This window comes from Pelmatolapia mariae, linkage group LG10_11 (genome assembly GCF_036321145.2).
Source record: "Pelmatolapia mariae isolate MD_Pm_ZW linkage group LG10_11, Pm_UMD_F_2, whole genome shotgun sequence".
NCBI lineage: Eukaryota > Metazoa > Chordata > Actinopteri > Cichliformes > Cichlidae > Pelmatolapia > Pelmatolapia mariae.
Window position 1 is genome coordinate 6,613,494 of NC_086236.1, and position 27,437 is coordinate 6,640,930.

Genomic DNA, 27,437 nt, shown 5'->3' on the forward strand with positions numbered 1-27,437 from the left:
CTGTTAAACAAAATAAAACTGATTTAACACAAGAAAAGAAGGCGACTTTAATAATGGCTGATCAGAACAGGGGAATGCAACTACGAACAAGTCATCTAACAGCAAAGAAGCACAACCAACAGTTAGTTTAATAGTCACGTCAAATTAATAATCAACACAAGACTAAGCAAATAGGTAACTTGCAAGTCAAAGAAAATGTACAACATTTAAGATAAATTATTTAACTAATCTACCCCCCACGAGAGAGCTGCATTTGGTACGACCCATTCGGCAGCTAGCTAACTGTGCGTGCTACAAATACAACTAATATATTTTAACAAGTAAAATACATTTATCAAATAAAAAATGTATGCATGGGGGTTCACAACTTCACAGTTGTGTGGCTGCAGGTGCTGCAATCACAATAACATTTTCAAATCTTTGTGACTTTATGTTATACCCACTAATAATCAGCACCCATGACCATCGCAGACTAAAATGAGGTTTAATCAGTCTGCACTCATCAGCAGGGCCACCAGAGGTTCTTTCACTCGTTGCTGCTCAGACTGTGAATGTTTGTGAGCATTTTCTGTGGCTTCAGAGGAGATTTTACAAATCAGATCAAATAACTGCAGTGAGGATCACGTTATCGTTGCTTTTAGCTGGACATTAATACATTTCAATGCGAAGCTTGTGTTACAAATGGGTGCTAAAATGTTTGTGGTATCTATGAGGCTGCGGGAGGGGGGGGGGGGGGGGGGGGTGAAAAATGCAGTGGAGCTGCGTTACGAGAGAGGCAGAATTCAGATTTTTACCCACCAAGGCTTAAAAGTCTTGGTAGCGCAGACCTCGGCTGCTTTGTCTCTCTTCTCCCTCCAAATTTGTGGCAGTTCAGTGCTAAATAGCTAAAGTACCCCTTGACAGGGTCCCGTGTAAATAATGAGCCGATGAGGTAATGGCAGTAAATCTACATTAGATGTCTGAATGCCCGAGATGCATCAAAATTATGGCTCAAGTTTCACAATGGATTTCCTAAACAAATGTTTTAAACTGCTGTCAACGCAGAATGTGGGTGAACAGAGGACTTTGCAACATTAGTGACCCCCGGGGGAGCTGTCACATTACAGTGGCATTAGAGCATTGCTCACCCCAAGGGCAGATGCCGCTGCCTATAGTGGAACAGTTAGGTATATTAATTGAGTTAATGTTATGGAATAAAAGCATGAAAGGACCGTAGGTGTCTTCGCCTGTATTGACGCAGTCGGTCTCTGTGTGCGCTCTCGTGACCAGCGCACGACCAAAAGCAGCACTTGCACTTGTCCCGATGATCTGTCTCCACCCAGGCAATCTGCTGGCACCATGGAAGATGCCACAGCGCATTAGCAGCGCTGTGACGGCATGTGGTGGCTCAGTGTGTGAAAGCCCTCCTCAGCAAGCCCCCACAGGGCCACTGATACCCAGAGTTGCTAACAGCTTTTGACTTGCAATTAGCCAGCCAAGTTTATCAGCAGCAATAGCTGCAGGAGCTGAAGCGGTGCTGCAGCTCGAGCGTGTTTGTGTGCGCGTGTGGCCGTTTGTCTGTCCGTGACTCGAGGGTATAACGGAATACGTGTCAGGCAGATATTCTCAACGCTACACGAAGAAAGCCATGCTGTGATTAATCAAAGGTGGCCGGGGTTATTGTGTTGACTTACTACTTTTTTTCTTTTTCTTTTTTTCGGTAACTCAGTTCATCCAGATAAGGCTACACATCAACAGACAGGGCAATAACATGAATTCGGTGGTAGCCCATAAGGTCAGAACCCGCAAAATTGCATTAACTGAACCAGAGGGAAAGACTGTCATCTTAAGAAGTCCTTCCAGCATCCACCCCTCCTCCATCTCTGGCCTGTCTGCATGTGGGGAATTATATTACCCAGACCTCCTCCCAGTTATGATGAATCCCCAGCCCTGAGAAGACTGGCCAGCCCGACCTCCATTTGCGGGAGATTAGATCCTCTGATTACAATGCCAGCTACCTCCCAACACTAGATAAATCTTCAGTGGAAGCCCAAAAGCAAAGCCCTCCAGATCCATTGCAGTTAATAATTTAGTGTTCGAAGCGGACAAGTATTTATGATAATTCAAATGGAGCGGGAGAGTTTTGACTGGACGGAAAACCTAAAGAATGGTTTCAAGTTAAAAATGGCATTTGCAAAGACTTAAATTTAGAAGTGTCCACATATTGAATTCATACTCGGTGTCATTGCTGTGCCACAAATGATATCCCATAATAAGAGTGTCTCGTGAAAGCTGAAATGTGTGAATATATTTATCTATGTGCCCAAAGGTGTTATGAACTAAAGTTCATGTAAAATGTCACATTGCTGTCAGCACTCTTATTATATAAATAATGTGCTTGCCTAAAAGCTTTTCTTGGCATATTGTGTGTCTGTATAATTGTTCATAGATCATTATGATGGGAATGGGCAAGAGAGGTGGCGGGGTTGGGACGTGGCTCGAATGCACGATTTGCATTCGAGCCACGCTTAACAAACGCTGGGTTACTTAGAAGCACTAATATGACTGCATGAAAGATGCAAATTAGATTAGAGAAAAGCATTTTGTTTACAACACTTGTCCACAGCGATGTGCCATCGGGTTCGGAAACTGCAGAGCTTCAGTCTGATGTAATCTAAGAACCTATCGTCTGGTTTGCTGCGTACCAATATTTTAAACATTTTCCTGTAGATTCCTGGTCTGTGTCTGGTCATTGTTTACACATCCCGATATATTTTAAAAAGTTAATTAGAAGTTGCGTGGCTGTCACACAGTTGCAGTTTTTTAGTGTTCCTATAGTTCATTTTAACAAGATTCTCGGCCAGTAGAACTAAGACTAACGAATGGATACTTAAAAAGCTTCAGACACCGAAAATCCGAAAATGTAAACGTCACGCTAAAGTTACCGTTGATTTTGATTGATTGGTTTCATACTTCTGGCTCGTGCTATATTCACACTGCTTGTAAAATCATACAAAAAGGAGTAAGCCGAGCACGGCCACCTACGCTGACGCAACCATCCTCTCCAACCATCCCTGGGCTCTTTGTGTGTTATATGTGAGAACACTGAAGCATGTGATGGTTGATGCTTCACCCCATTATTGCAGCAATGAAAAAAGCTTTTCGAGCATCACACAGCGACAAGTGTCAGTTTGTTGCTTCACATAGCAGGTTTCCACTGAAAAAGCATCATAACCCGTCACTTTTTGCCCAAGTAGTGTGAACACAGCACAAACATGGCAAAATCTGCTGATGCCTGGTTAGATGGGGTGAAGATCTGCAAACTCTGGAGCCTCTGAATAGAAACACTGTTCTGTGCACTGTGACAAAACTGTTTCTTTTGTAACCCCAGCACCGTCTAGTCAGTGAGGATTTTGTGATATCTATCTGCAATAGAGTTAAAGCATTAAAATATCATGTTTTAAAATGTCAGTCGTCACATATCTTGTGAGAAATGGGGGTTTTATTGCGATATTCATAATCCACAGACTCACTAAAGAGTTTTCATTAGAACTATTTCTTTAATATAAGGCAGTTCCTGGATAATCCTGAAAATCCATCATCTGGAAATTGACTGTTAAGCCTGTCATTTCCTCCAAAGATCTCCTGAAAACAATTTCATCTACTCATGGTATTAGGTTAAAGGTTATAAGCGGTGAAAGGCATCTTTAAATCAAATCCTCAAAGTTAAAACTAACTGTGTATACCTCAAGTCAAACCTGTTTTCTTGTCATTTTGCTTGGACAAAACAGTTTGAGAAAAATGAAAGCAACGGCAAAGATGTGAGATGAACTTTCACATCACAGTCAAATGCACAGCTGTGTATTTGCTCTGCTGGAGGTATCAACCTTGAAATGCTCTAGCATGAATTGTGGCAGTGACACCTGCATCCATACCGAGCTGTTTATCATCACACATCGCTTAGACTCTCTGCCACCGACGTGACCATTAACATATAGATAGTCTCTGACTTCTGACCGTGATCTGTCCCAGGTGTCCATGAATTGTGACTACGTGTTCGTCAATGGGAAGGAGACGCGGGGCTCCATGAACGCCAGGGTCATCTTCAGCTATGAGCACCTGAGCGCGCCGCTGGAGCTGACCGTCTGGGTTCCCAAACTTCCCCTGCAGGTTGAACTTTCTGACAACAATCTGAGCTTCATCAAAGGCTGGAGGGTCCCCATTCTGCCCGACCGCAGGTGAGCCTCAAGTCCACCCCAAAACAGATAACATGCAATGTTGGAGACATCATAGTTATCTACGATAACATCACGGTATTCAATAGATAGGAATAGTTACTGTGTACGCTCTACATTGTTGCTCACACATACATAACATGTTTTGGTTGTTTAGAACGTATCTGTGTGTTTATATTTTGCTGTGTTGTGTCATTATAGCAATTTTACAGTGTTCCCACTATTCACACAAATTTGTCTTTTTATAATTTGTAGGTCAAAACAATATATTCATCCATTTTCCCTGCATCCTTTGTGTGGTTTCAAATTACACCGGTAGCATTTCAGAAGTAGAGTGTGTTTTGAAAAGTGCCTTCTTTACCTGCTCTGTGCAGCTTCCGTGAAAATTAGACCCATTGCTATTTTAAGGTGCACAGAGATCCACTTCTGGGATGTGTTGTGGTACATCTGGTGGAGACTCGACCTCTGTTTTGAATGGATGCGATCATCTCCTGCCGCCACTCCAGACCCAAAACAAATCATAGCCGTGACGAGTGTATTTCAGGGTTTTGTCTTTCCCTTTATGAAACTTCAGCCAGACAGGCTTCAAAGATTTTGCTCTTTTCCAATGAGAAGCACATTGTTGTTTCACTCTTCTGTATAGTTGTATAAAAAAGAAAGTGTCATTTTAGGACATGATAGAAATCATGCTTGTTTGGTCTTTTTCTAATTTTACCGTCAAAAAACTTTAAAATTTAACATGCTGAATGAGGCCTGTAGAGTCTGACTGGATGGTCTAAACTTGGGGTAAAGTTCCTGGGAGCCACTCTTGGGAAGTTGTGGGATAGTGTTAACACACATCTGAATCCTCAAGACCAAAGTGCATAAACTTCAGCTTTTTTGAGGTGCTTTCACTTGCTAATCAAGCTGTTACTTCATCTTTTAATTCCTATAGAAGCTGTAAGAGTGATGGTAATGGCACAGCATAAAATATGATGTGTTGTGGTTCATCAGAAGTTTATCTAAATCATTTAAAGACCTGCTAAGGACCAGATGATTTTTTTTTTTATTATGTCGTGATGCATAAACATTACAGCTGAAACTTTCACTGCACTCTTTATACTACAACAGCAGCCACCACCGCTCATGGGCTTTCACATGAAGGTAAATTAAACACAAACTGCTCAACTGAACTGTGAACATAATGGAACAAAAACACCACAACTCAGTATGACAGGGTATGCACGAGAATAAATGCATGTTAACGTCTATAATTTGCTACTGCAAAACCAGAATTTCCCTGATATGCCAGATCTGAGTGCTACAGCGGCTAGTGCAATCTATAGTATGGACGTTTAATTAAATGGATTAGGTTAAATAGATTAACTTGTACTTAATCTGTTTAATTGCTATGAGCGTTTACAGTACAAAGAGTCTGGAAAATGTATAATGGCGTCGACAAAAATAAGATCTAAGGTGTGGATAACAGCAATTTTCCTTTGGTTTAAAGTTTTTTCTGCATTGACACAAGCTGTGAAGAATTGAACGTTACATATAATAGTATGTTTGAAGGGAGTAATTTAACACCTCGTTGCTGTCTTTTCTGTTCTAAACTAAACCCTATGGAGAAAAAAAAAGAATAGAGCAGGAAAATATTCAGTGGAGAAAAATCTATTTTGAAAATATCTTATTTTTGTACATGATTGCCTGAAGACTCATTATCCAAAGTGCATGGTACCCTGCAGTCTCACACATTAGAAACTAATTTGCTGTCCAGCCTCCATTTCTGTTATGCTGTTATTTTACGGGTAGTTGCCTGTTTTGGCCCAATTAGGTGCTCTGGCTCAGGTACACAGCAGAAGTGTACCTTACAAAAAGAAGCTTTCAAGTGCAAATTGATCCACTAAGGTTTGTCATGTATGTGTCAGACCCATCTGAACCCATTTTGCACAACAGGTCCGAGACAAAGGCTTAATTTGTCTTTGAGTTAAGAACACAGAAACATTTTTGCACCAAATTTTTCTTGTACTTCCAGGTAGATAATGATGTTTTTGGACAGTCTGTGGGAGTCATTTGGGCTGCTACTCATGGCCCAAAATGATGGTTAGAGTTAAACAGTTGTTATTATATTTCCAAGAAACTCCTTCACACCTGTGTACTTTTCCTCCAAATACCTGTGACTAAAGTACTGTGATATGGTCACCTGCACTCAATCAAGAATTGTAGGGTGTTCAGGCCAATTGCCCTTGTGTCAGTGTTATCAAAAGTTGTGTCAGCAGAAGGAATCCAGCAGGCTATGAAAAACTAAACTGTTGCCTGCAAACCTTACAAATATGACGCTTGAAACGACACCAGTTGAAGATTGAGGGTTTTGGAATCGAGACCTCGGTGAAGAATGCGGTCCTAGTAAAGGAACCAAGGCTCATTTACAATATTGCAGCGCTTATATCATGCAAGAAGCAGTAGCAAACGAGCCCACAACTTCACAACAAATGTTTAATGGGAGCATTAACACTCGCACGGGTGGCTGCTGTCGTTGCTGCCGGAGTACATCACTGTAGACCAATTCCATTTCTACCAAAGCTGAATACAAATGGCATGCTTATGGGGTTGTTTGAAGAATGAAGGTATTTCAGATGATTTAGAGGACTTGGAAAACACCTTGCATAGCCATATATTTCAAATGTGCTATGGAAGGTATCTTATTTTGACATGCAAAATGTGTCTTAAATGCCCCCCTTTAGCACCATTTATTCATTTATTTGTTATAGGTCCAGTCTATAATAGTACAAATCCTGTGTTTGTGCTTTTATCAGTGTTGTGTGATTTCAGACCTTGTTATGTTCCAATGGCGTTTTTGCTGTTTGTCCAGCACGCCCCACCGAGCCAGCAATCTTATGTGACGTAGCTCCCATTATCACCTTTGTTATCCACATTTTGTGAATTTCAATAGATGCAATAGTTGGTTCAAGCAAATGGCTACGGCTTTAGCAGTCTGTTTCTCTTAAGCGTGCATCTCTACAATTCTTCCATCCCATTTTCTATGCATATAACTTCCCCTCTGACTTCATAAAAACAGTCATCAAAGACCCCTTGCGAGCCATTTGCGGTTGCTGTGATTGCCACACAGCTAGGCCAGAGGAATTCATTTCACTGTTCCTTTTTTGCATGCTGTCATTTGGATTTACTTTCATTCTTTACTTTTTCCTGTAGTCCTGTGCCACATCAGGAAACCGCAGACAAAGGCGGCTTGCATCTTTCTTGATGGTGCCACATACGGACTGCTGAAGCTGTTAATACACACTAGAATGGCCTCCCCACAGGAGTCTGTGTTTTCAGTCATATTTCTATAGTTGAGATTGAACACATCTTTTCATGTTTGCTACGGAGCATATTGGGGTTTTTCCTGTCGTCTGATGCATATCCATATCAGCTCTCCCAGCAGCAATGACTGAATATTTAATCATGAAATATGCTGTAATTACGTGGTACCCACACCTTGAAACGAAATGTTATTTCACCGCATCTATATCTGCCCGTGTTTGCATATCTTGATGCTGTACTTCACATGTATCATCCCAAAGTGTCTATGAAGCATCTATCTGTGAATCATAATGGATTAAAGCTAGAAAAGCTGCTAAAAACCCCTTAAAAAGGCTCATGTTTATCTCGTTGAACATATGAAAAGCTCACATACGGCCGCATGGGGGTTTCAGACATTCCCCACGTTAAATGTCAAACGTCTCTTTTGAAAACATCAGGTTATGCAGACAAGAGATTTTAAGCCTTGAGAGAAATGAAGCCAATGTGGAGGTGCCAAAAATTGCATTTCCTCTAATAACTACTTCAGTCTGGCTCCAGAGGTCTCTTTAGTTAATTTCCCCTCGAAGAGAGCTGTGTGCGGGGAACTGTTTTGTGTCTACTGGACCTCTCGATGTTTGGTGTTATGGCTAGATATGTATAGGCTTTTCTTGTGTTTTATTTTAGTGTTACGGTTCAGCAATTAGCAGGTTTCTTGTGCCTTTTTTCCACTACTCGACTAGGTTTTTTCCATTAGGTGACAATACCTGCTACCAGGTACTTTTTTAGTACCTAATTGGCCAGCTGAGGTGAGTCAAGCCAAAAATGTGACATAAACAGACTGCTGCATCCCACCAGTTGGCCAGGAAGTGATGTCACTGGGTGAGTCATAGAAGCGACTCATTCATAAGAATCAAATGCACGATTTTTGAAACCCAGCAACGAGGGAAATGGCATCGAAACCAGCACTGTGAGTGTCCAGAGTGTCCACAGCCTTTCTTTGGCTCTCTTCTTTACTCAGAGTGTGACAGCAGGCCATTGAGCGAGCATCAGGTACACCATCGCCACATTATGTTGTGTTTATGTCCCATACAAATAATTTTACGGGACTTTCTGGCTGTTTTGCTATAACGATTCCATCCACATTGAGGTGGTACTCAAGTGTAATGGAAAACGACTGAAACCAAGTAGAGTCAGGTGGAGCTGACCCAAGTAGATACTGGAGGAAAAGAGGCATTGGGGCATTGCATCCATACAGTCTGTGGATGTAGTTTGCTAATCGATCTTGCAAGATGCAGCTGATAGTTTGACAAAAATTTGTCTCTCGAGCCTAAAAAACCCTGAAAAAAGCAAAACAAGATTGATTTTAGCATTTTGACCACACCAATGCCTCAAATTGGGGGTGACAAACCATCTTTAAGAGTACTCAGTCACCTGAGTACATTAGAGGGGCAGCTCAGGTTGAGCTGTTTAGAGACAACGTTAGAGAGAAAAGGTTGAAGTGGTTTGGATGTGCAGAGGAGGGACAGTGAAAGTATTGGATAAAGGTTATTGAAGATGGAGCTGCCAGGCAGACGGAAAAGAGAAAGACCACAGACAAGGTTCATGGATGTAGTGAAGGAGGACATGCAGAGGGTTGGTGTGATAGAAGACAGATAATCGGGAGGCAGGTTATCTGCTGTGGCGACCCCTAAAGGACACAGCTGAAAGAAGAAGGAGGAGAAGAAGATGAAGACACTGTGTCATCGTGGAAATGTTGCTATTTGCATGATGCTTCTTGTCTTTTGGACATTTTATTGTTAAAAAAGAAGACTGACAGTTTGTTCTTTACTTTGAATCCACATGTGGACGTGTGGGTTTGTCAGGAAACATTTCATGTGTTACACAGCTTAGGGCTTTACAGTGCTGACCATATAATCCTATTATCTCTGGCACGAGCGTCCTCCTGTCTAAGAGAGTGAAATCACTTCCAAAAATGGACACTTGGATTTGTCCAAGCGTCCTGTAAAAGAATGTGAATTTCATCATCTGTTTTTTGAAATCTGGAAAAGCTGGAAAAAAATTGAATACTTTGTGTTCCCTCTTTTTCCCACGTTTTAAATTGAAGAAACCACACAGTTGCATTCCGACTTGAAACCAAAGTTTCGAACTTGGGATTTGCCTTAACCTTGAATGACAAGACTTTGAAACATCACCGTGACTTGCTATGAAGCAACCTGGACACCTGCCACAAACAAAACAAAACCAGTGCCAATAACTGTCTGCAACAAAACTAGCAGGCTTTATTGAAAGCGACTAGACAGACACCAACAGGATTTACAAGAACTCATCTTGTTTTTGACTAATGCCAGCGCTAACAAAGGATATCAGGTTGAAGGCTGTTTGTCCTGACCTTGCTCTTGTTTGTTTACATTCATAATGAAATGCTGCCATAATGAATTAGATGGTGTTTACAAAGGCTTGCTGCGGTACTGTTGCTTGTTAGGCATCTCAAACCGTAAGACCAGATCATGATGATAATCTCTATTATTAGTCTTTTCAATAACTCCTCTCAGTCAAACTATCGCTCACTCTTATCGCTTATTTTCCTCCTTCTCTTGCTGACGCTCCTTTACACAAACCTCCAAACCTCCCCGCACTCCTTCCCTCGCCTCCTTAACTCTCATTTTCCTTTCTGTTGCAGTCTCTCCATCCCAGAGTCCTTCGCTTCCGCAAAGTGACACATTCTGAACCTTCACACACAGCGAGGTCTCTTGGCCTGCAGTGGGCCTCTGCCACAGTGCAGCAGAATTGCTCACTGGCTGCATTATCCAGCAACATGCTCTAAAAAAGGAAAGAAAGTGTAATCGGGCGAGCAGCCCGTGTGCACCGAAGCTGCAGCTTGTACGATTGTATCAGTGACTCTAATAAGAACAGACAATATTCTTCTGAGGGGGAAAAATATCAACCTTATTTTCAGGTACAGACTTGGGAAGGTAAACTTTCACTGACCTGACCCAAGAGTTGAGAAACTCCTTGACAGAGACAGAGTGAGTTTTATTGTCTCATTGGGTTTTTCTCTGCCTTTAAATGAATAAGTAACTGAGAGTGGAGTCTCAGTGTCTGCTGTGGAGTTAACTCGCTTACTGTCTAACAGCAGCAGAAAACTACATGTCCTGAAGCTGCACCGTCAGTATCCAATGCACTGAGATTGTTTCTATGTTCCAGTTTTCCAGTTCAGCGTCTTTTTGCATGAAGTTGCTTTTAAAAGTGATAGAAAACAGAAGACCTTTGCTTTGATCGAGCGTGCTGTTTTGATTTTAGCTTTCCTGAAACTTTACAAGGTTGTTTTTTAATAAATTTAGGGGACTTGAGGGACAGTACTAAAAAGGAATATTTAAAATTGGCAAAGCAAAGGCTGACACATTTGGACCTTGTGTGGATTGTATGAGTCAATCTCCAAAAGCACAGGATTTTTCGTAACCCATTAGCATCCTTTTGTTAGCACCTTCTTCCTTCTCTTAAACTCCATTTACTTTGCTGACTATGTCATTAATGAAGAGAACATCTTCAGTGCTTGTTAGGCTTTACAAAGCTCCTGAGCCACAGAAGATGTTTTATAAAGGATTTTTCTATTTCTACTTCCATTTCTGGGAAGTTCGCGGAAATCAACCGATAATGAAACCTTGTCCCAAATATGTTTCGGGTAAATTTGGAGAGTAATTACATTTTTCACGATTATTTATAATAATTCATCATGACGCTTAAAATGGTCTGTGAGATTTTGGCCAAAATCAAGAGTCGTCAGACCAGACAACATTTTTCCAATCTTCTGTTGTGTGCTTTAGCCCATCTGCTTAAAGGTTCATAATGTTGTGTATTCAGAAATCCTCTTCTGCAGACCTTTCTGTCGGACAGTCTCCTCCAACATCAGCAAGGCCAAAGAAATGCTCCTCATTGGATAGTTTGTTTTTCAGACTATTCTCAGTGAACCCTAGAGATGGTTAGGTGAGAAAATCTCCACTGATTATCAGTTTCTGAAATACTCAGACCAGCACATCATGCCACTTTCAAAGCCACTTACATTACCTTTCTTCCCCGTTCTGATTCACAGTTGGAACTTCAGCAGGTCATCTTGACATTGTCTACATGCCTAAAGGCATGAAGTTGTTCTAACGTGCTTGGATGATTAGATGTTTATGTTAGCAAGCCTTTGAAAACGTGTACGTAATGAGCCGGTGAGCCTAGACATACTGTTCTAATGATGTACTGATGGATGCTTATAGAAAACATGAAAACAGCTTAAGCTTTTGCCAAACGCTTTTTCTATTCTTGGATGATGTTAGTCAGAGAAGGCTGTCCTTAATATGGTCATTTCAAGCCCACGCCAGGAGGGTGCCAGCCAATCAGAACAAAGTTGGCTCAGTCTGAAATGGCTACAGTGAAACCAGGTTATTGCAGTTTGTAATAGTTTAAGCTTTGAAAAAACTGTTTTTGTAATTCCCTGGAGAGTACACATATAGTTTTACATATACTAATGTTATCATTCTCCCGAAATCTATGTCGCTTTTACCTGTGAAGTACAAGAATTCATAGCTGCTCGGCCACATTAACTGTGATAGCGCCTAATATTTTCATTCATTTCAAAGTCATAAATTCAACCGACCATAGTCACTAAAGTGATAAATCCATGACCCAAGCTTAATCAAAGTAAGAGAAGTTCATGAGGTGAAGTTATAGTTGCTTGGATGAACAACTTCATGCAGACATCTCCAATGACCCATGAGAGCCTAATGGGGGGCCCTTTTGTTTCTAAACATCATATAACCTGCCAGTGCTGAAGTGATGGGCTGTGGAGAGGAAGCGCGCTAAGATGAATGAATAATCACACCCAGCAGGTGGGACAGGTCTTAAGGTAGATGTGTTACGGTACAATATAATGCATTTTGATGTTAGAGTAGTCGATTCAAAGTGTTTATGAGACCTCTGGATAGAAGCGCTTAGCCTGGTAATCAAACCCATTCCTTAAATTAATGGACAGGTTATATACTTTGTCGTTGGCTGACGGGCCAAAGCCTCTCCTGAATCTTAAATCTTCAGATAGTTAAGGCGAAGCAAAGATTAAGCAGACGAGTGCTTTTTAAGCGTAAACTGGCAGATTGTCAAGCCTGCTGTGGGAAGTTGGGTAACTCATACATCTTGTTGTAGAGCAGATTGCACTCGGTGGGGGATGCACCTGGCATGCTTAACCTCACTGCCCAGGGCTCCTGTGAAATAAAAAGGGCATCGGTCCAAAACTCTGCTCCGTGGTGCTTATCATTCCTTCCCTGCTGGCTCTGAGGACTTTTTACTCATCGCCACTGCATCAGAACAGATAATGTGATGGATTTGTACGGAGTGGTGCTGAGTTTCTCATCGGAGTTGTGTCAAATTATGAGACGAGCAGACCCCTTAAGAACAGAAGGCAGAAATTGAGACATAGCATCATGACACAGGACTGAGCATAACTTAGCAGTGAGCAGATGCTCAGTTTGAAGCAGTGACAAGTTATGATTGGTGATGGTTTAGTCTCGTGTTTTTTTTTTTTTTCTGATGCTCTTCATCTTTTTGGCAGCTTATTTGGCCAGAACAAGGGTACCGGGCTTCCATAACATTCTCAAACTCCACAACTACCTTAAACTTCTGCCCTTTCTTACTCCCAATGTGAAAGGGGCTCCATCCACCCACCCATCCACCCATCCATCTTCTTTCATTTATTCAGTTCAGGGTCCTGGAACCTGTCGCAGCTGTTAGAGGCTGGGCACAACCTGGACAAGCCACCAATCTGTCACAGGGCTAACAGGTAGAGACAGACAACCACTGATGCTCATATTCCACCTTAGCCTAAATTTTGACACTTCAACCTGAATTACTGAAGTCAGGAAGAACAAAAGCCCACAAACGCTGGTGTGGCAGATGAGGAGGCGGAAGCTACAATCAGACAACCTCAAACAAGACTTCAAGTCCTGTTTTATTTTTGAAATTACCCTTTTCTCCCGCTTTGTGTTTAGAGTTAGATTGCAGGGCTAGGTTATGCATTGAATTACAGATTTTGGCATTAAAACCATTTGTTAGACATTTCCTTGGTTACTATGGTTATGTGTCCTCTGTTACCACGGTTGTGTGGAGTGAGAACTTTTTCCTGAAATGTCTGTTTCTATGTCAGATGTTGAGGGACTCTGACTGAACTCTGTCAGACTAACCTGCATGTTGAAAAGTGACACTAAAGTGACAGATAGGCCTGGATTTACTAAACGTGCAAAATAGTGTGTGAGCGGGTGATTTACAAAAGAGCCAAGGTCGCAAACTAAGACATGATATTCAACTAATAGGGCAGGTGTAGCTTGTTCGTTGTAATAGGTATAGGTCCACGGAGGCAGAGTCATTATAGTGCAAACAGGCTTCATTAATGAGTGAAATGAAAACCTTGTGCGCTGTCTATGGTCCTGAAATCATAACAGTTTCATTTAAAAAGATAAAAGTATATCGACACAAATGCACTGAAAAACAATCAAACCAATTCGAAACATCAAAATGAAAATGGACCACTGTTAAGACTTTCCAAGCCAGACTTCTGTCCAAGGGCTGATTATGTTCAGAAAAGGGTCCAAAGTTAATGTTGTCGTCCCTCCGTTCTCTTGATTCTTCAGCGATGTGGAAGTCCTGCCACAGAAGAAAAGAACCTGATACCAAAAACTGAAGAGTTGCAAGACGTTTCATTACCTTTGGTATTGTGTGACTTGTTTTAGTTGGAGGTTCTAGGTTATCTCCAAGTTAACTGAGCAAATTCAGAACTGGGTATCTTGGTAATGTAAGTCTTTAACACAGTTTCCTGTGGAATTCCAAATAAATTGACATGAGTCAATAAATGTGTAACGCTTCCTTGGATGTGCTGCAGTGTCTCCTCCAGGCAGAAATAATGGGCACGATATTAAGCGTAAAAGCAAAAATCTGAATTTAGTGCAATTAGCAATAAATTGTGTGCTGTGTTTGCAGCTTCCTTTTTTAGAAAGGGAATCCTGTAGAGGTACACTTGATTGATTGTCTACAGTGGTTTAAATATTGCTTTCACAGATGCCATTTGCAAATTCAGTGTATTTATAATTTTTTTTGTGTGTGATTGTTTGTGGTGTCATTCGAACCGCTTGATTTCTATTGTGCGGTTTTTTTTTCCTTGTACTTTCTTTGTTTAATCTGTGGACCGCAGGAAAAACGGTTGTTGCTGTTGAAACAAATGATGGGGATCTGAATAAAGAGTGGAGAAGGTTTGAAGACTCAGACTGACAATACTCATACTCGGTTCATACTTAATACGCCTCTTATCTCCCGTGTTCTGGATTCTTAGCCCTATTGCTTAGTCTGATACAGCTTTAGTTTAACCCTGTACTTGTTCCTCTCTTTCCAAGGAGCACTAGAGACAGTGACGCGGACGACGAAGACGACGATCGCCGGGTGAGTCGAGGCTGCACCCTGCAGTACCAGCGGGCCCTGGTCAAGGTGCTCACACAGTTCCACACCACCTCCACAGAGGGCACTGACCAGGTTATCACCATGCTGGGACCCGACTGGCAGGTGGATGTCACCGACCTGGTGCAGGACTCCCTGAAGGTGGCTGATCCCAGGATTGCGGAGTTGGTGGACAGGACGGTCCTGGTGGGCCTGGAGCTGGGATCCACTGTGCTGAAGGTAAACTCCTTTAGACACCCAGAGATTCACATTAATCAACAGGGAACAGTTAGGAGCCTTGTAAATGACAGATGATGCATGCATTAGCTTAAAAGATGAGGAGCAAAGCACATTACTCTTTACAGTACTCTTACGCCAGCGAGCAGGAGGGTGGTTCTTTTGAAGACTCTTAGCACTTTGATTAAAGGATAATGCTAGGCCTCATTTCCATAGCTTAGGCCATCGTTGCTGGTTAATCTACAAACATTGCACAGTCCCAACCAAATCAGAACAGGAAAAACAGACCAGTTATGCCTGTAATAATCCCGCATTATTAAGGCAAACTCAGTGCATGCACAACTAAAGAAGCTGTGGTTGATAGTTACACCCAGAAGACAGACGATAAGCGGTGATGGTGGGTTGCTGCATACAATTCGGGGGTAATTTCGCAGCTCATCTTTGTTTTCACTTCTTCCCTCAAAACCCTTGTTTGTCGGTTTGATTGCTTCTTTTTCATCATGCCGTGTTCCCTAAATCTCAGCAATAAATTTGACTGCGGTTTAATAACATGGAACATAACGCTGAGGTTGTCATAAACAAGATTTATCCTTGAAGTTTATAGCCTCCAGCCCTTTCACAATCGTGCCACTTTTTACCCTTTTTCCCTTTCCTTTTCACTTGTTCTCGATTGTGAAACAAAAGCCCATCAGTCTGTCTGTAAGCGTATGCCGCTGTTGATGTCCGCTTCTCTCAAGCAAAAGAGCTGCTTGACATAAAGTGCATGTAAATGCGTCAACCGAGACAGGTTCAGAAGTCCTTATAAAGAAAGCGGCACAAGTTATTACTCCTGGGCTGTGATTTACGATTGCTTCGCTGGTCATTTATGGGGACAGAGAGAAGTAACGGTTGGTGAGAGTTTTGCTCACCATGAAAGATCACAGTTTCCGCCTGTCAGGGGAAAGAATAGTTGCCTGATGGATGCATCTGATGGTGGTGAAATAGGGAGAGAAGATATGAGTTGCCAATCCATCATTTTAAATGAGCAGTAGATCATTTGTAATCTGTTGATGGGTATGAATAATTGTATATCAATTTACCACCAGATGTAACTTGCCACATTGACTCAAAGCAGTTGTACTAAATAAATAAATTAAGTTTTAAGAGACTGTGCCATCATTCATTTTGAAAGTTTTTTTAAAAAAATGGTACTGAATCCAGGATGGTATCATTCAGCAAACGTCCAGAAGTCAACAAGACGTCAGAGCTTTGCTGGCAGTTCTAAAGCTGCACTTAATCTGAGCACACATGGCAGTGTTTTGTGATTATCAGTATACTCTAAATACTACTGACACCGATGGAAATGCTGTTTGCAGGTATTTCTAACACATTTTTAAGAAGTCAGATTTGTGTCGCCGCTGGAAAAAAACAGTGGCACCGCCGTGTCGGCACCAGATTCCATAATCATTCATCCAAGAATCATGGAGACAAATCAAGGCATTGTTGTCCCAGGGTTCTGTCATATTAGCAAATGAAAACAGGACAGCAACCTTCTTCCAACTAGAAGGTAACCACTTCACAGTGGTTGCCAACTGATGGGAGGCAACCAGCTACCGAACAATAGTGTTCTAATGCAGGCTTAGTAAATCACATGATAGCGTGGGGCTAGGTTTGCAATGGGTTCACCCAAAACCTTGGCTAATTGTGACCTACACCCGTTTTCACACCTTGGCACGTGTGATTAGGCAGAGGAACAATAAGAGGTCCACGACCCTCTTAGGGACACTCCCACAGGGCTTAAAAAATCTGGGACGCCCCACCCATTGCTCTTAGAACTGAAGAAGCATCTCGGAACGTAAAGAAATCTAGACGCTTGTTTTCCCCAAGCTCCTTAGACTCCTTAGACTTGCTGTTTAATTTATACATGTAGACCAAATACCAGCATGTTGAAGTTAGTCTGAGTCAGTTTGATAAGCAACACATTGCTCTGCCATCGAGATCTTGACCCATCTGGTTATATTCTCATATAAAAGCAAGGCTGCCCAATGTCTATATCAGGGGTAGGCAACTCCAGGCCTCGAGTGCAGGTGTCCTGCAGGTTTTAGATATCACTGTGAGTCAACACAGCTGAATCAAATGATTAGTTCATTACCAGGCCTCTGAAGAAGTTCAAGACATGTTGAGGTGGACTTTTAGTAATTTGAATCAGCTGTATTGGATCAAGGACACATCTAAAACCTGCAGGACACAGGCACTCGAGGCCTGGAGTTGCCTACCCCTGGTCTGTATCATTTTGCAGTTAAACTGCCGTCCTGTAGTGACGACGTCACTGTTTGTGGAAGATTTTATGAATCTTTTTGAATGTCGGCACAGTTTTAATTGACCTCAGATCAGCGGGCAGAACAGGACTGCAAGCACAGATCTGATCCAGGGACAGTTGAAAGGTCTGCGCCTTATAAACGGTGAGCACTGATCATTTCTGTGCATGTAGATGACAAGAAATTAGCGATTTTCTGCGATTTATCACAGTTAATTCTGACTTGACCCCATTTACTCACGAAGTAGTAGCAAACGGATTCCATTTTCTCGCCATGTTGATGCACCAAAGTTGATTTAAAGGCAACCTGGTCCCTGTTTTCCAAGCAACCATTTCAAAGCCAACAAGACAGCAAATGGAAAGACCGGTTTAGACATTTAGAGCCGCTCCTCTGACATCACCAAGGTGGACGTTATTCCCCATTTACTTTGCTGTAAGTTTAAGCTCCAAGCAGGACGTTAGCTCTTCATCATTATTATTAAGTCAAATGATCAGTAAGCACTCAGACAAAATTAAAACTCCAGCTGCTTCGAGAGTCCGCCTTCTGCCCCTGCAGCTCAGTCCCTGTAGGTGTTAATGAATGACTGCAAAGTAGAAGGCAACTTAATGGAAAAGTTAAAGGAAACGTTAAAGCAACTTGGAGGAAACAGAGATTAGATGTCTGGGCACCAGCTGTTCAGTAAGACAGACCGACGGCTTACAAAACTCAAACTACAAAGAAGTTTAGAGATCAGAGCATGTTTTACTAAGAAGACTTTCTGAAAATGAACTGCATATATCTCAACAATGGTCCCCTTGCTGAATTTTTCAGTCTGTCAGAGGCTCAAATTATCTTTGAGCCTTATGAGGCTGATTCAAATTGTTCACCAGCTCATGAATAGGAATAAAGAGAGGAAACAGCTCTTCACCATTTAGTGCAGTATTTCAGACAGTCATTTGATTTCAGGCTTTTTGTGCTGGCAGTCGATGATTATTGCATGAATTAAGCCCTTCTGTGTTACATCTGACAGGTCTCTGCTAGGACAGGGAAAAGGAAAAAAACCTGCCCTTCAAGAGGTTAAACGATAAATGTAACCGATGCTGTTTTTTATCTAAATGTTATCTTTATGTTCCGAGATCAACAAGCAAAACGATGACTTTCGATGAATATCCGCTAAACCTGTTGGGAGCCGGTGGGGAGGGGGTTTAATCCAGAGGATTACTGAACAATAGCTGCTTCCTAAAGTCAAAAGCCAGACTTGGACAGTATTCAGCGTTCGTCCTCAGATCCGACATTATTCATTTAATATGTGCAAACACGCAATCACCCGGCGACAGACGGCAAACTAGAAATAAAATTGAGTCTAATCTACAGGAATTTTAATCAGTATTTAAAATGTATAAATATTAGCGTACCTTAACAATGTGAAAAGTTTCACAGACAAATTAAATGGATTTACTGGGCAAATGGTGGCATTCATTGTCAAAGAATCCAGCTGGAGTTGCACAGATCTATACAATTAATTCATCTTTCTGTGTTTATCACAGTCTTCAAATGCAATCACATCTTTTGTGAAAAGTAGACAGATGTAAATAATTTAGCGGAGCTCCACAGGCGAAAGGATCAAACATGCATTAAAGTGTTCGACTGTTGAAGAACTGCTGAAATATGCAGGAATATCGGCACTCGTATCACATGAAAGCAAACCTTCTTACAAACCCGTAGCTGAAAATGCATACACGAGGGCGTGATTGTACGGAAATGTATTATTAGTCCCAACTTCAATCCCGAGACGTGAGATGCACAAGAGCAACGTCTTGTGACTTAGGACATTTGTCATGTGTCATTTCCCCCTCCCATCTCTTATCTGTATGCTTTAATCCATCCAATAAAATTGAAGATGCCCCCCGAGAAGGTAATTTTACTTGCGTGACTATCAGGGACACTGGGCAGACCGCTCTGCTGCGAAGCTCTGTAGCCGCCGAGGGAACCCTTGCCTCGCAGGAGGAGGACGAGGAGGAGCAGAGGTTTATTCTGCAGCTGTTGTACCCACTTACTGAGAGTGTGGGAAGCTGTGTAATTGCCCGAAAGTTTACATGACAGTGAAAGTTGCAAGCAGAGAGGTCGTGTTTAACTTTTTTCCACAGCGCTTCAAGAGGTATTACATTTGTATTTCATCAGTTCATCCTCTTGGAAGAGAAACGCTTTATGTTTTGTGCAAACAAGCATAAAGAGGTAAAAACATCTCGCCGCTCGTCGGTGTTAATTACCCCGATGGAAGGCATAATGAAAAATGCCCATCATGTCTGCGAGATGAAGGCGAGAGCTGGGAGAAGTCAGAGTGCAGCCAGACTAAATTGACCTATCGTGCGAGTCCACAAAAACTAAAAAATAAAAACCTGGCTTCAGCTTATTACGCGCTCTGAATATTAAATCGCATCGGAAGTTTTCGTGATTCGAGTTATCTGATGTTTTTAACCATCGCTACCTCGCATGTGTTCTACAACAGCTAGGTACAACAACTAGGTTCGAGGTGAACTGTGAATGTGCTGAAGTGTATTAATTATGCAGTGTTTACTTCTCCAAAATAGAAAATCTATTTGCTGCAGAAAAATAATAAATAATACTACTTTTTTTCACTTTTTCTATTTACAGTACGAGGGAATTTCCAGCTGGTTGGAGCTCTCTGTATATTCTATAAAAACAAAGATAAAACTACATCCTCACTCTTTGGAGGTCCCAAGTGGCAGCAAGAGAGAAAAAAAAGAAAAGCTGTTTGACTTTTAGAAAATGTAAAGCGCTTTCAGTATGCGGGGTTCATAGTATAATGTCACATTCTGTTTGATAAGATTCCCCACTAGTCTCAGAAATTATTTTTATGCATACTGTGTGCATGTAGTGTCTCAATTAGTGGTAGCGGCATGCTCCTACTGCAGCTCAGCCTGCATGATTCAGACGTACTTCTACAGTGCAACTCTGACTTTCAACCAGCGAGGGTTTCTTCTGGGGTAATAAAGGATAATGAAAGTCCAACTGGAGGTTTAAATTGCCTTGCAGATCCCTGCATCAAAACCTTTGATGAAACAGGATTTAGCTTTCACTTCACCAAAAGAAAAGCCTATTGATAATCCTTTCTCAAGGTCTCTTTAGAGTCCTTTTCTCTCCAGACTGATGTGTAGTTTTCTGGAGGGGTGGGAGGATGCTTTATTGCCTGAAAGGTGACTTGTTTTCAGATGTGTCTGTGCTGCAGCCGACACTGGGATACCCATAAAAACTACACCTAGCATGAATAAATATCCCACTGGATGTTATGTAGCATCCTACATCCCAAAGTATGATTTATTGAGCACACGATTTGAGGAGAAAAGTGCAGAGGTGTATTAAGGACAAGATGGTGGGATGCAAGTAACATGCACTAGTATGGGTTTTTTTTTTTGGTGAAGAGTCACTGCCAGTCAGCGTCATTTTGCTGCTTGGGCTCACCATTGATCTTCTGTTTGCTCTAAGCATCAGTGAAACAGCGTAAAGCCTCGCAGATCGACAGAGGAGCTTCCAGTTTAAGAACATGTAAAGTGTGACTGCTTTCCTGCTTCACTTCCCCTGCCTGCAGCACCGATGACAAATTCAGCTGGGAGCTGGGCCAGAATGAGCTGCATAACCACAGATGACCTGTCCTCTATGGCAGAGAAAAACGCAGATGAAAGACATCATCATTCATTTCTCGGCGTAGCTATGAATCAATGCTTGTCCCTGCTTGTTAAATATAGTCAAAATAGCTCTGTTTACTTTCTGGTGGGAGGTTCTGGCTTTTCATACAATAATTATCGCCCACTGTCAGCAAGGGAGAAAGTATTCTGGAGGTGAAAAGGATTGGCATTTTTTGCAGTTTCTCAGGCTCTTTTTTTGTTCCTGATTGGTTAGATTTTATATGAACTGCGGCAGGAGATGCAAATTGTGGATAAAATATTCATTCTGTTGTGGAAGCATATAAAGAATTGATCACAATGGCAAGGACATACCATATGTAGAGTATTTAAAATGATTGCTGCCTGCCTTGGCTTGATGGTGGGTGCTTAAAGTCACGACTATTACAGAGAGGGCCGGAAAAGGAGCATTACAGTTATGTGTATATTGAGTTTATATTGGCACAAGCAACCTCTGTGGATCTACAGCGCTATTTAAACAGATTCCAACACAGGATGTTTAACATCTTGGGGCACATCAACTTTAACCTGTTATAGATCATAAAAAGTCGCCATTTTTAAACAAAGTTATCATCGAATGCCTTCAGGACTTGCGGATTGTCTATTGTAAAGCAAATTGTTTGCCACTTTAGCACAGCTCAGCTCTGTGTGAGTCATGTTTCAATTCACTGGTCCAATGTGTTCCCTTCACTTACTTTAAGTCAGTATGACCCTCTGAAGGGAAAAAAAAGATCTTACCCACCCCTGAGCTACACTAGCAACTCAGGTTATCGCCACACTGAATCCGGTTCATATTCTGCCAAATGTGTTCTGACAAATCACTGGGAGATCGGAAATATTTTTAGCCTTGGGTTTAGGGGAGGTTGGTTGTTCTGTTATCTTAGTCTGGAGTCAGGAACTCACACTTGATTTATGGAAAATTTTAAAACCAGTAAACATAGTCCCAACTCTTCCTTTAATCCTATCATCAGGTTAAAACAATTGAATAAATTACCGTTAAAGTTGTTACTGCTGTGCCTTTTAAGCTGTAATTTTTGGCTTTTATTATTTTTTTTTAGTTTAGTGCTACCAAGTCCTTGCCACAAATCAGGCAGTTATTTTAAGCCTTCAATGGCTCGCTTATGCTGGAGTAAAAATAGGAGCGCAACAGCACCGTAAGTAATTAATGTGAGTTTTCAGTGTATGCAGATGGTCACAGATTTGTGATCACAAACAGATTGCGTGTAAGTTGACCTTAGTCAGTCCTTAAAGTGATAGCAGACAAAGTCTATCTCACTGCCATTTTATTGCTGTCGTGATGCACCTAAGTTGCATTGTGCAGTGTTCCCACGCCTGGTTCCTGTCTTCAAAGCAACCATTTCAAAGACCAGCTCACAAGTTCGCTGCACACCCTCGCAGTAAATTTATAGGCGGTCGGCCTGAAACTGTGTTCTATAGTCTCACTGTAGTGTTAATGAATGGCAAAAATGAACATTTATTTCAATGGTCACCAAGAACTACATGTACAGGGTCATGAAAAAGCATTTCCTCCCTTCCCGATTTCTTAATTTCTTACATGTTTTCAAACTGTGGAACAAATGTTAATATTAGTGAAAGATAATCCAAGGAAAGAAAAAACAGTTTTGAGTGATGATTTCATCATATAAGGTAAAAAAAAAAAAAAGGGGGGGGGGAGAAACAAAGAAGAAAGAAAGCTATCCAAACCTCCTGGCAGGTAATTACCCCGTTCGTTAAATTATGAATTAATTGTGGTTGACCAAATTTTTTGAAACATCCTATCTTTCCTCGGTCAAGGTTTTGGCATCCATGGAAGAGTTCCCAGGTGAGCAAATAGAGAGGCTTGACTGACATTTGTCCAAAAAGACTGAGAAGACAAAAGCTGAACTTTTTGGAAGAATAAACACTGATTCTGATTTTTGGCTTAATTACAGAACCATGAATTCTGCTTTCTATCAAAAAATCCTGAATGAGAATTTCCAGCTATCATTTCATATCCTGAAGCTCAAGCTTACTTGAATTATGGAGCAGGACAATGATCCGAAACACACAAACAAGTCCATCTCTGAATGTTTCACCAAAACAAAATGACAGTTTTAGAGTAGCGTAGTCAAAGTCTGGACTTAAATCAGATTGAAAAGCGTTGGCGTGACCTCAAACAGGCTGTTCATTCTTCAAAACCCTCCAATGTGGCTGAATTAAAGAAATTCTGCAGAGACGAGTGATTGCAGTTTAAATGTTTGATTGCCATTCTTGCTGCCAAGGTTGGCACAAGCAGTTATTAGGTGTAGAGGGCAGTTACTTTTTAATATTAAATAGCTTTTTTTCGTTAAGAAATAAAATTAGCATTTCAAAAACTGCATTTTCTATTAACTCGGGTTGCATTTGTCTAATATTAAAATCTGATGATCTGAAACATGTAAATGTTACCAGTATGTCAAATAGTAAGAAATCAGGAATGGGTAAAGACTTTTTTGCTACTCTGTATAAAATTTGATACATAAAAAAATAAAATGTGTTAAATATTCCCTCGTTCAGCTTTTGATTGGTGGGGGAATCATGATTTCTATTCATGCCTCCTCGATGTGCTTCTGGTGATAATTAAAAAATGTTATCACGACAACATTCCAAACTAGTGAACTTCACTACCAGTAAACAAGAGTTGAATTTGGTGTCGTGGTCTCCTGCTTTTTTTTCCTCCTTGTTTTCACAATCAGCAGCGCTCTTTCTGTGTTTACACACACATCGAATGCAACATGTAGCAGAGCCTTCTGTGGGGCTTTTCCACAGCCAGCGTTGGAAACATGGGAAATCAGTAACTGCGGTAAAAGAAAATGAGCCAATCTGAACAAGAACGAGAGACAGTTTGCTGCACTTCATAAGCAAATGCACTCAGGAATACATGACAAACATCAGAAACTGCTAACAGCCAGGGAGAAATCTTTCTCCTGGGTTTTCATTTTTAATGTGTCAAAAGTAGAAGCTTCATTTTCCTCCAGAAGTACCAAAAGTTCTCAGCTGTTCTCACCCCCATTATTTTGAAATCACCAGATTGCATCATTGTCACTGGAATAAATAATAAACCTGACTAGAGATGTCCTCAGTTTTTCTCATTTGACATTCTGGATAATTATTTTGAGACACATTACAAACGTCTTTTTCCTGGGACACTTGGGATTCTGGTAATATGAATTTTTAAAGGACCAGACAGAAGAATCTGCTGCTCGTGTTTATGCCAATTATTTATAGATTTAAAGCTGACAGATTCAATTAACTTGAGTATCAAAAACCATCCTCTCCTGCAATTGAGCTATTTTCAGCGTCAGACGATAAAAATTCATTCGTAACTAAATACAAACACTTAGATGTTGTTGACTAAACCGCCCTCAAACAACCAAAGTGCGTTTCATTTTTGCACATAAGAAAGTTAAGAGCAGAATCCTCGACCGTGTGCAGTAACTGAACGTAACGGACATCAACAGAATACAAATCAGGGCATATTTGATGCTGGAGAACTAAAGCCTCTGGGTTTATGATATTTTTGATCAGCAGTAAGACTGTAAACCTACTTAAACTTAAATGTACTTTTATTTTTTATATAGAAACACATACTGTGATTATCGTGCACTCTGCCACCCACCACATCCTTTATAGTTTGATCTAATTTCCCTAGATGGGGAAAGTTTTTGACACACAATACTTGACAAAGACTATAAACAATTTAATGAAACAAGAAGAACAGCGTGTCTGTCGCGCTTTATGTAGTGATGGACATGCCTGGACGTTATTTGCAGGTGTTGCCATCATCTGGCTGTGCAAGCGCAGGCTTATTTGTGGCTCCTAGACTTTCTAAAAGTACAATAGAGCTTGAGCCTTCAATTCTCCAGCTACAAGGCTTCCTATACCCACTCTACTTTTAAAACTTTCCTTTTTGAAAAAAGTATAGTCAGGGCTGGATCAGGATGACCCGTAAGCCTTTGCTATGCTGCTGTAGGCTCGGGTTGCTTGGGGACTTAAGATGATGCATTGAGCACTTCTTTACCCCGCTCTTTCCACACCTGATGTTTTTTCTTTTATTTTGTTTTGTTTTTTCTGCATGTTATTAACTTCCTGAGATTAACGATAACTCTCATGTAGCTTGTGTTTTGTCCTGTTTGTTGCTTTGTGGTCTCTCTGTGCTCTTCTTTTCCCTTCTCTTTCCCCTAAAACTTCAACCACCTGCACCCGAAAGTCAGCCTGCGTCTGATAGAGGTCTCTTCCTGTCAAAAGGGAGATCTTCCTTACAGCTATCACCAAGAGCTTCCTCATAGGATATCATTTAGCTTTTTGCTTACAAACTTATATAAATAAGACTGAATTGAATTGAATTGAATTGAATACATCTGAGCCAATCATAGCACACCTGCATGACTCAAAAATTCTCATTGTCTTGGTTCGGGGTAGAATGCCTGCACTATAATAGAAGGTTAAAAAAAAAGATCCTAATAAATGAGTTGTAATGGTACCCAGCCCCTGCATTGCAGGAAAAGGAAAAGGGAATATTCTACCTCCAACAGCTACTAGAACTATGGAGAAGTTCCTGCGGTCCAAAGTTGACTATAAATGATATATATGGGATCCTCATTACCTTCGGAAAAACATCCATCCACAAGTCCAAGTTTGGCTCAAGGGCTTCAGAAATCCCCATTTTTCCCATCCACTCTGACATATTTATTTATTTTCCAAAAATCTGTGATCTGTACATCACCTGCTGGTGATTATGCACCTGTGTCATCATGCAATGATGGAGAATGGATGATTCATGTACAGTAAAAAGGAGTAATCGTGCCATAGACAGTGTCTTAGATATGCATCCTCGAGTAGATGACTGTTACTAACTATACCAATAAATCAGCTCTCACCAGTGCCTTTCTGGCCCCCAGTCAAAGAGCCTGCTCCATAAATCTCATTATCACATATGCAAGAATTCTCAGCGGGCACTGTGACAGTAATCATACATAAGAACAAGTGCTAGTACAGTCTAATCATGAGCAGATGTCCACAGTTTAAACATGCACATAACAAAAAGCATGAATCACAACTCATTCTGTGCTTATATTTATTCTCTGGGATTTTATTTTCTTTCACTTTTTGTTTTGTTTATTGTGACTTATGTGCAAAATTGTGATCCTGACTGTTTATTGTTTTAATATAGAAGGAGTGTGGGGTTTTTTTCCCTTTATTATTTCATATTTCCAATATATTCCTGTGTTTTTGATTTAGTTGAAAAGTTAAAAGATTTGATAGCTCCGTTAGATTGATGGTAAAGAATGACAGTATAGAATGCAGAAAAAGAGGTTTATGAGATTATTATCAGGGTGTATGTGTGCCAAATAAAGCAACAAAAATAGCTTAAACCGTGGGAGGTTCAAGTCTTCATACCAAACTTCAGCTTCAGCAGCTGATTTATAGCTCCAAGTGATTTTTTTTCTTAAGCTGAGTAAATGACAGCTGAGGAATAAATGACTACATAATATACATTTCCAGCATGGATCATAACCGTGAACGAGATTACCTTTTTTGCCATTACAATTCTTTATTTTAAACAATCAATGTACAATGTGGTCCATTTGAATTGTGGCGGATTTTTTGGGGCATGGTTGCCAATATTGATTTTAAGCAGTGTTAGCTTTTCTTTTTAGTCACTATAATTGGCCATTGAAAATATCAGCCACAGCTGACTGGAACGTGAAATAGCAGAAAATCAATTGTAAGTAAACAGATTTCCCCGGCAGAGTCGCACTCTGTCTGACCTCAGCAGGATTTATGATTAGACATGTTTTTACGCAGAAAATGACTTCTTTTCGCTCAGGACACATCCTTCAGCTCTCTGTCGGCATTCATCAAACAACTTCAGGGCTTCACCTGTATTTACTCTCCTCTTAAACCGAATGAAGAAGAAATGAAAAGTGGAAATGAAAAGTTTGACAAGTCGAGCTAAATGCAAATATTTTTCTTGTTGTTCCCAAAAAGAGAGTGATCCATCATGCAACTGAGTTTTCCTCCTGAAAAAAAAAGTTTTTAAAGTTTTTTCTTCTTCTTTTCTTTTAATTCATCCATCTGCTATCATGCCTTAGGGTTCTGCACATTGGTGTATTTGTGTGGCTGCATGTGTGCATGTTTCTGGGTGCCCAGCAAACCATAACTCTCTTTTCTGGCGCATTAATCCATCACAGGCAAACAATATGGAATATGGATATGGAAGTGGAATTTGACTGCAGAATTTA

General features: G+C 40.9%; 1 protein-coding gene across 2 annotated transcripts in view; it reads left to right on the forward strand.

The window, feature by feature from the left end:
- tmem132e (transmembrane protein 132E) overlaps positions 1-27,437 on the forward strand; it is a 436,417-nt gene that overhangs the window by 393,798 nt on the left and 15,182 nt on the right. For both annotated transcript variants that reach the window (XM_063485752.1, XM_063485750.1), the window contains exons 6-7: positions 4,012-4,217; positions 14,918-15,197. In XM_063485752.1, the coding sequence (XP_063341822.1) occupies positions 4,012-4,217; positions 14,918-15,197 (486 nt within the window). The remainder of the gene's footprint in view (positions 1-4,011; positions 4,218-14,917; positions 15,198-27,437) is intronic.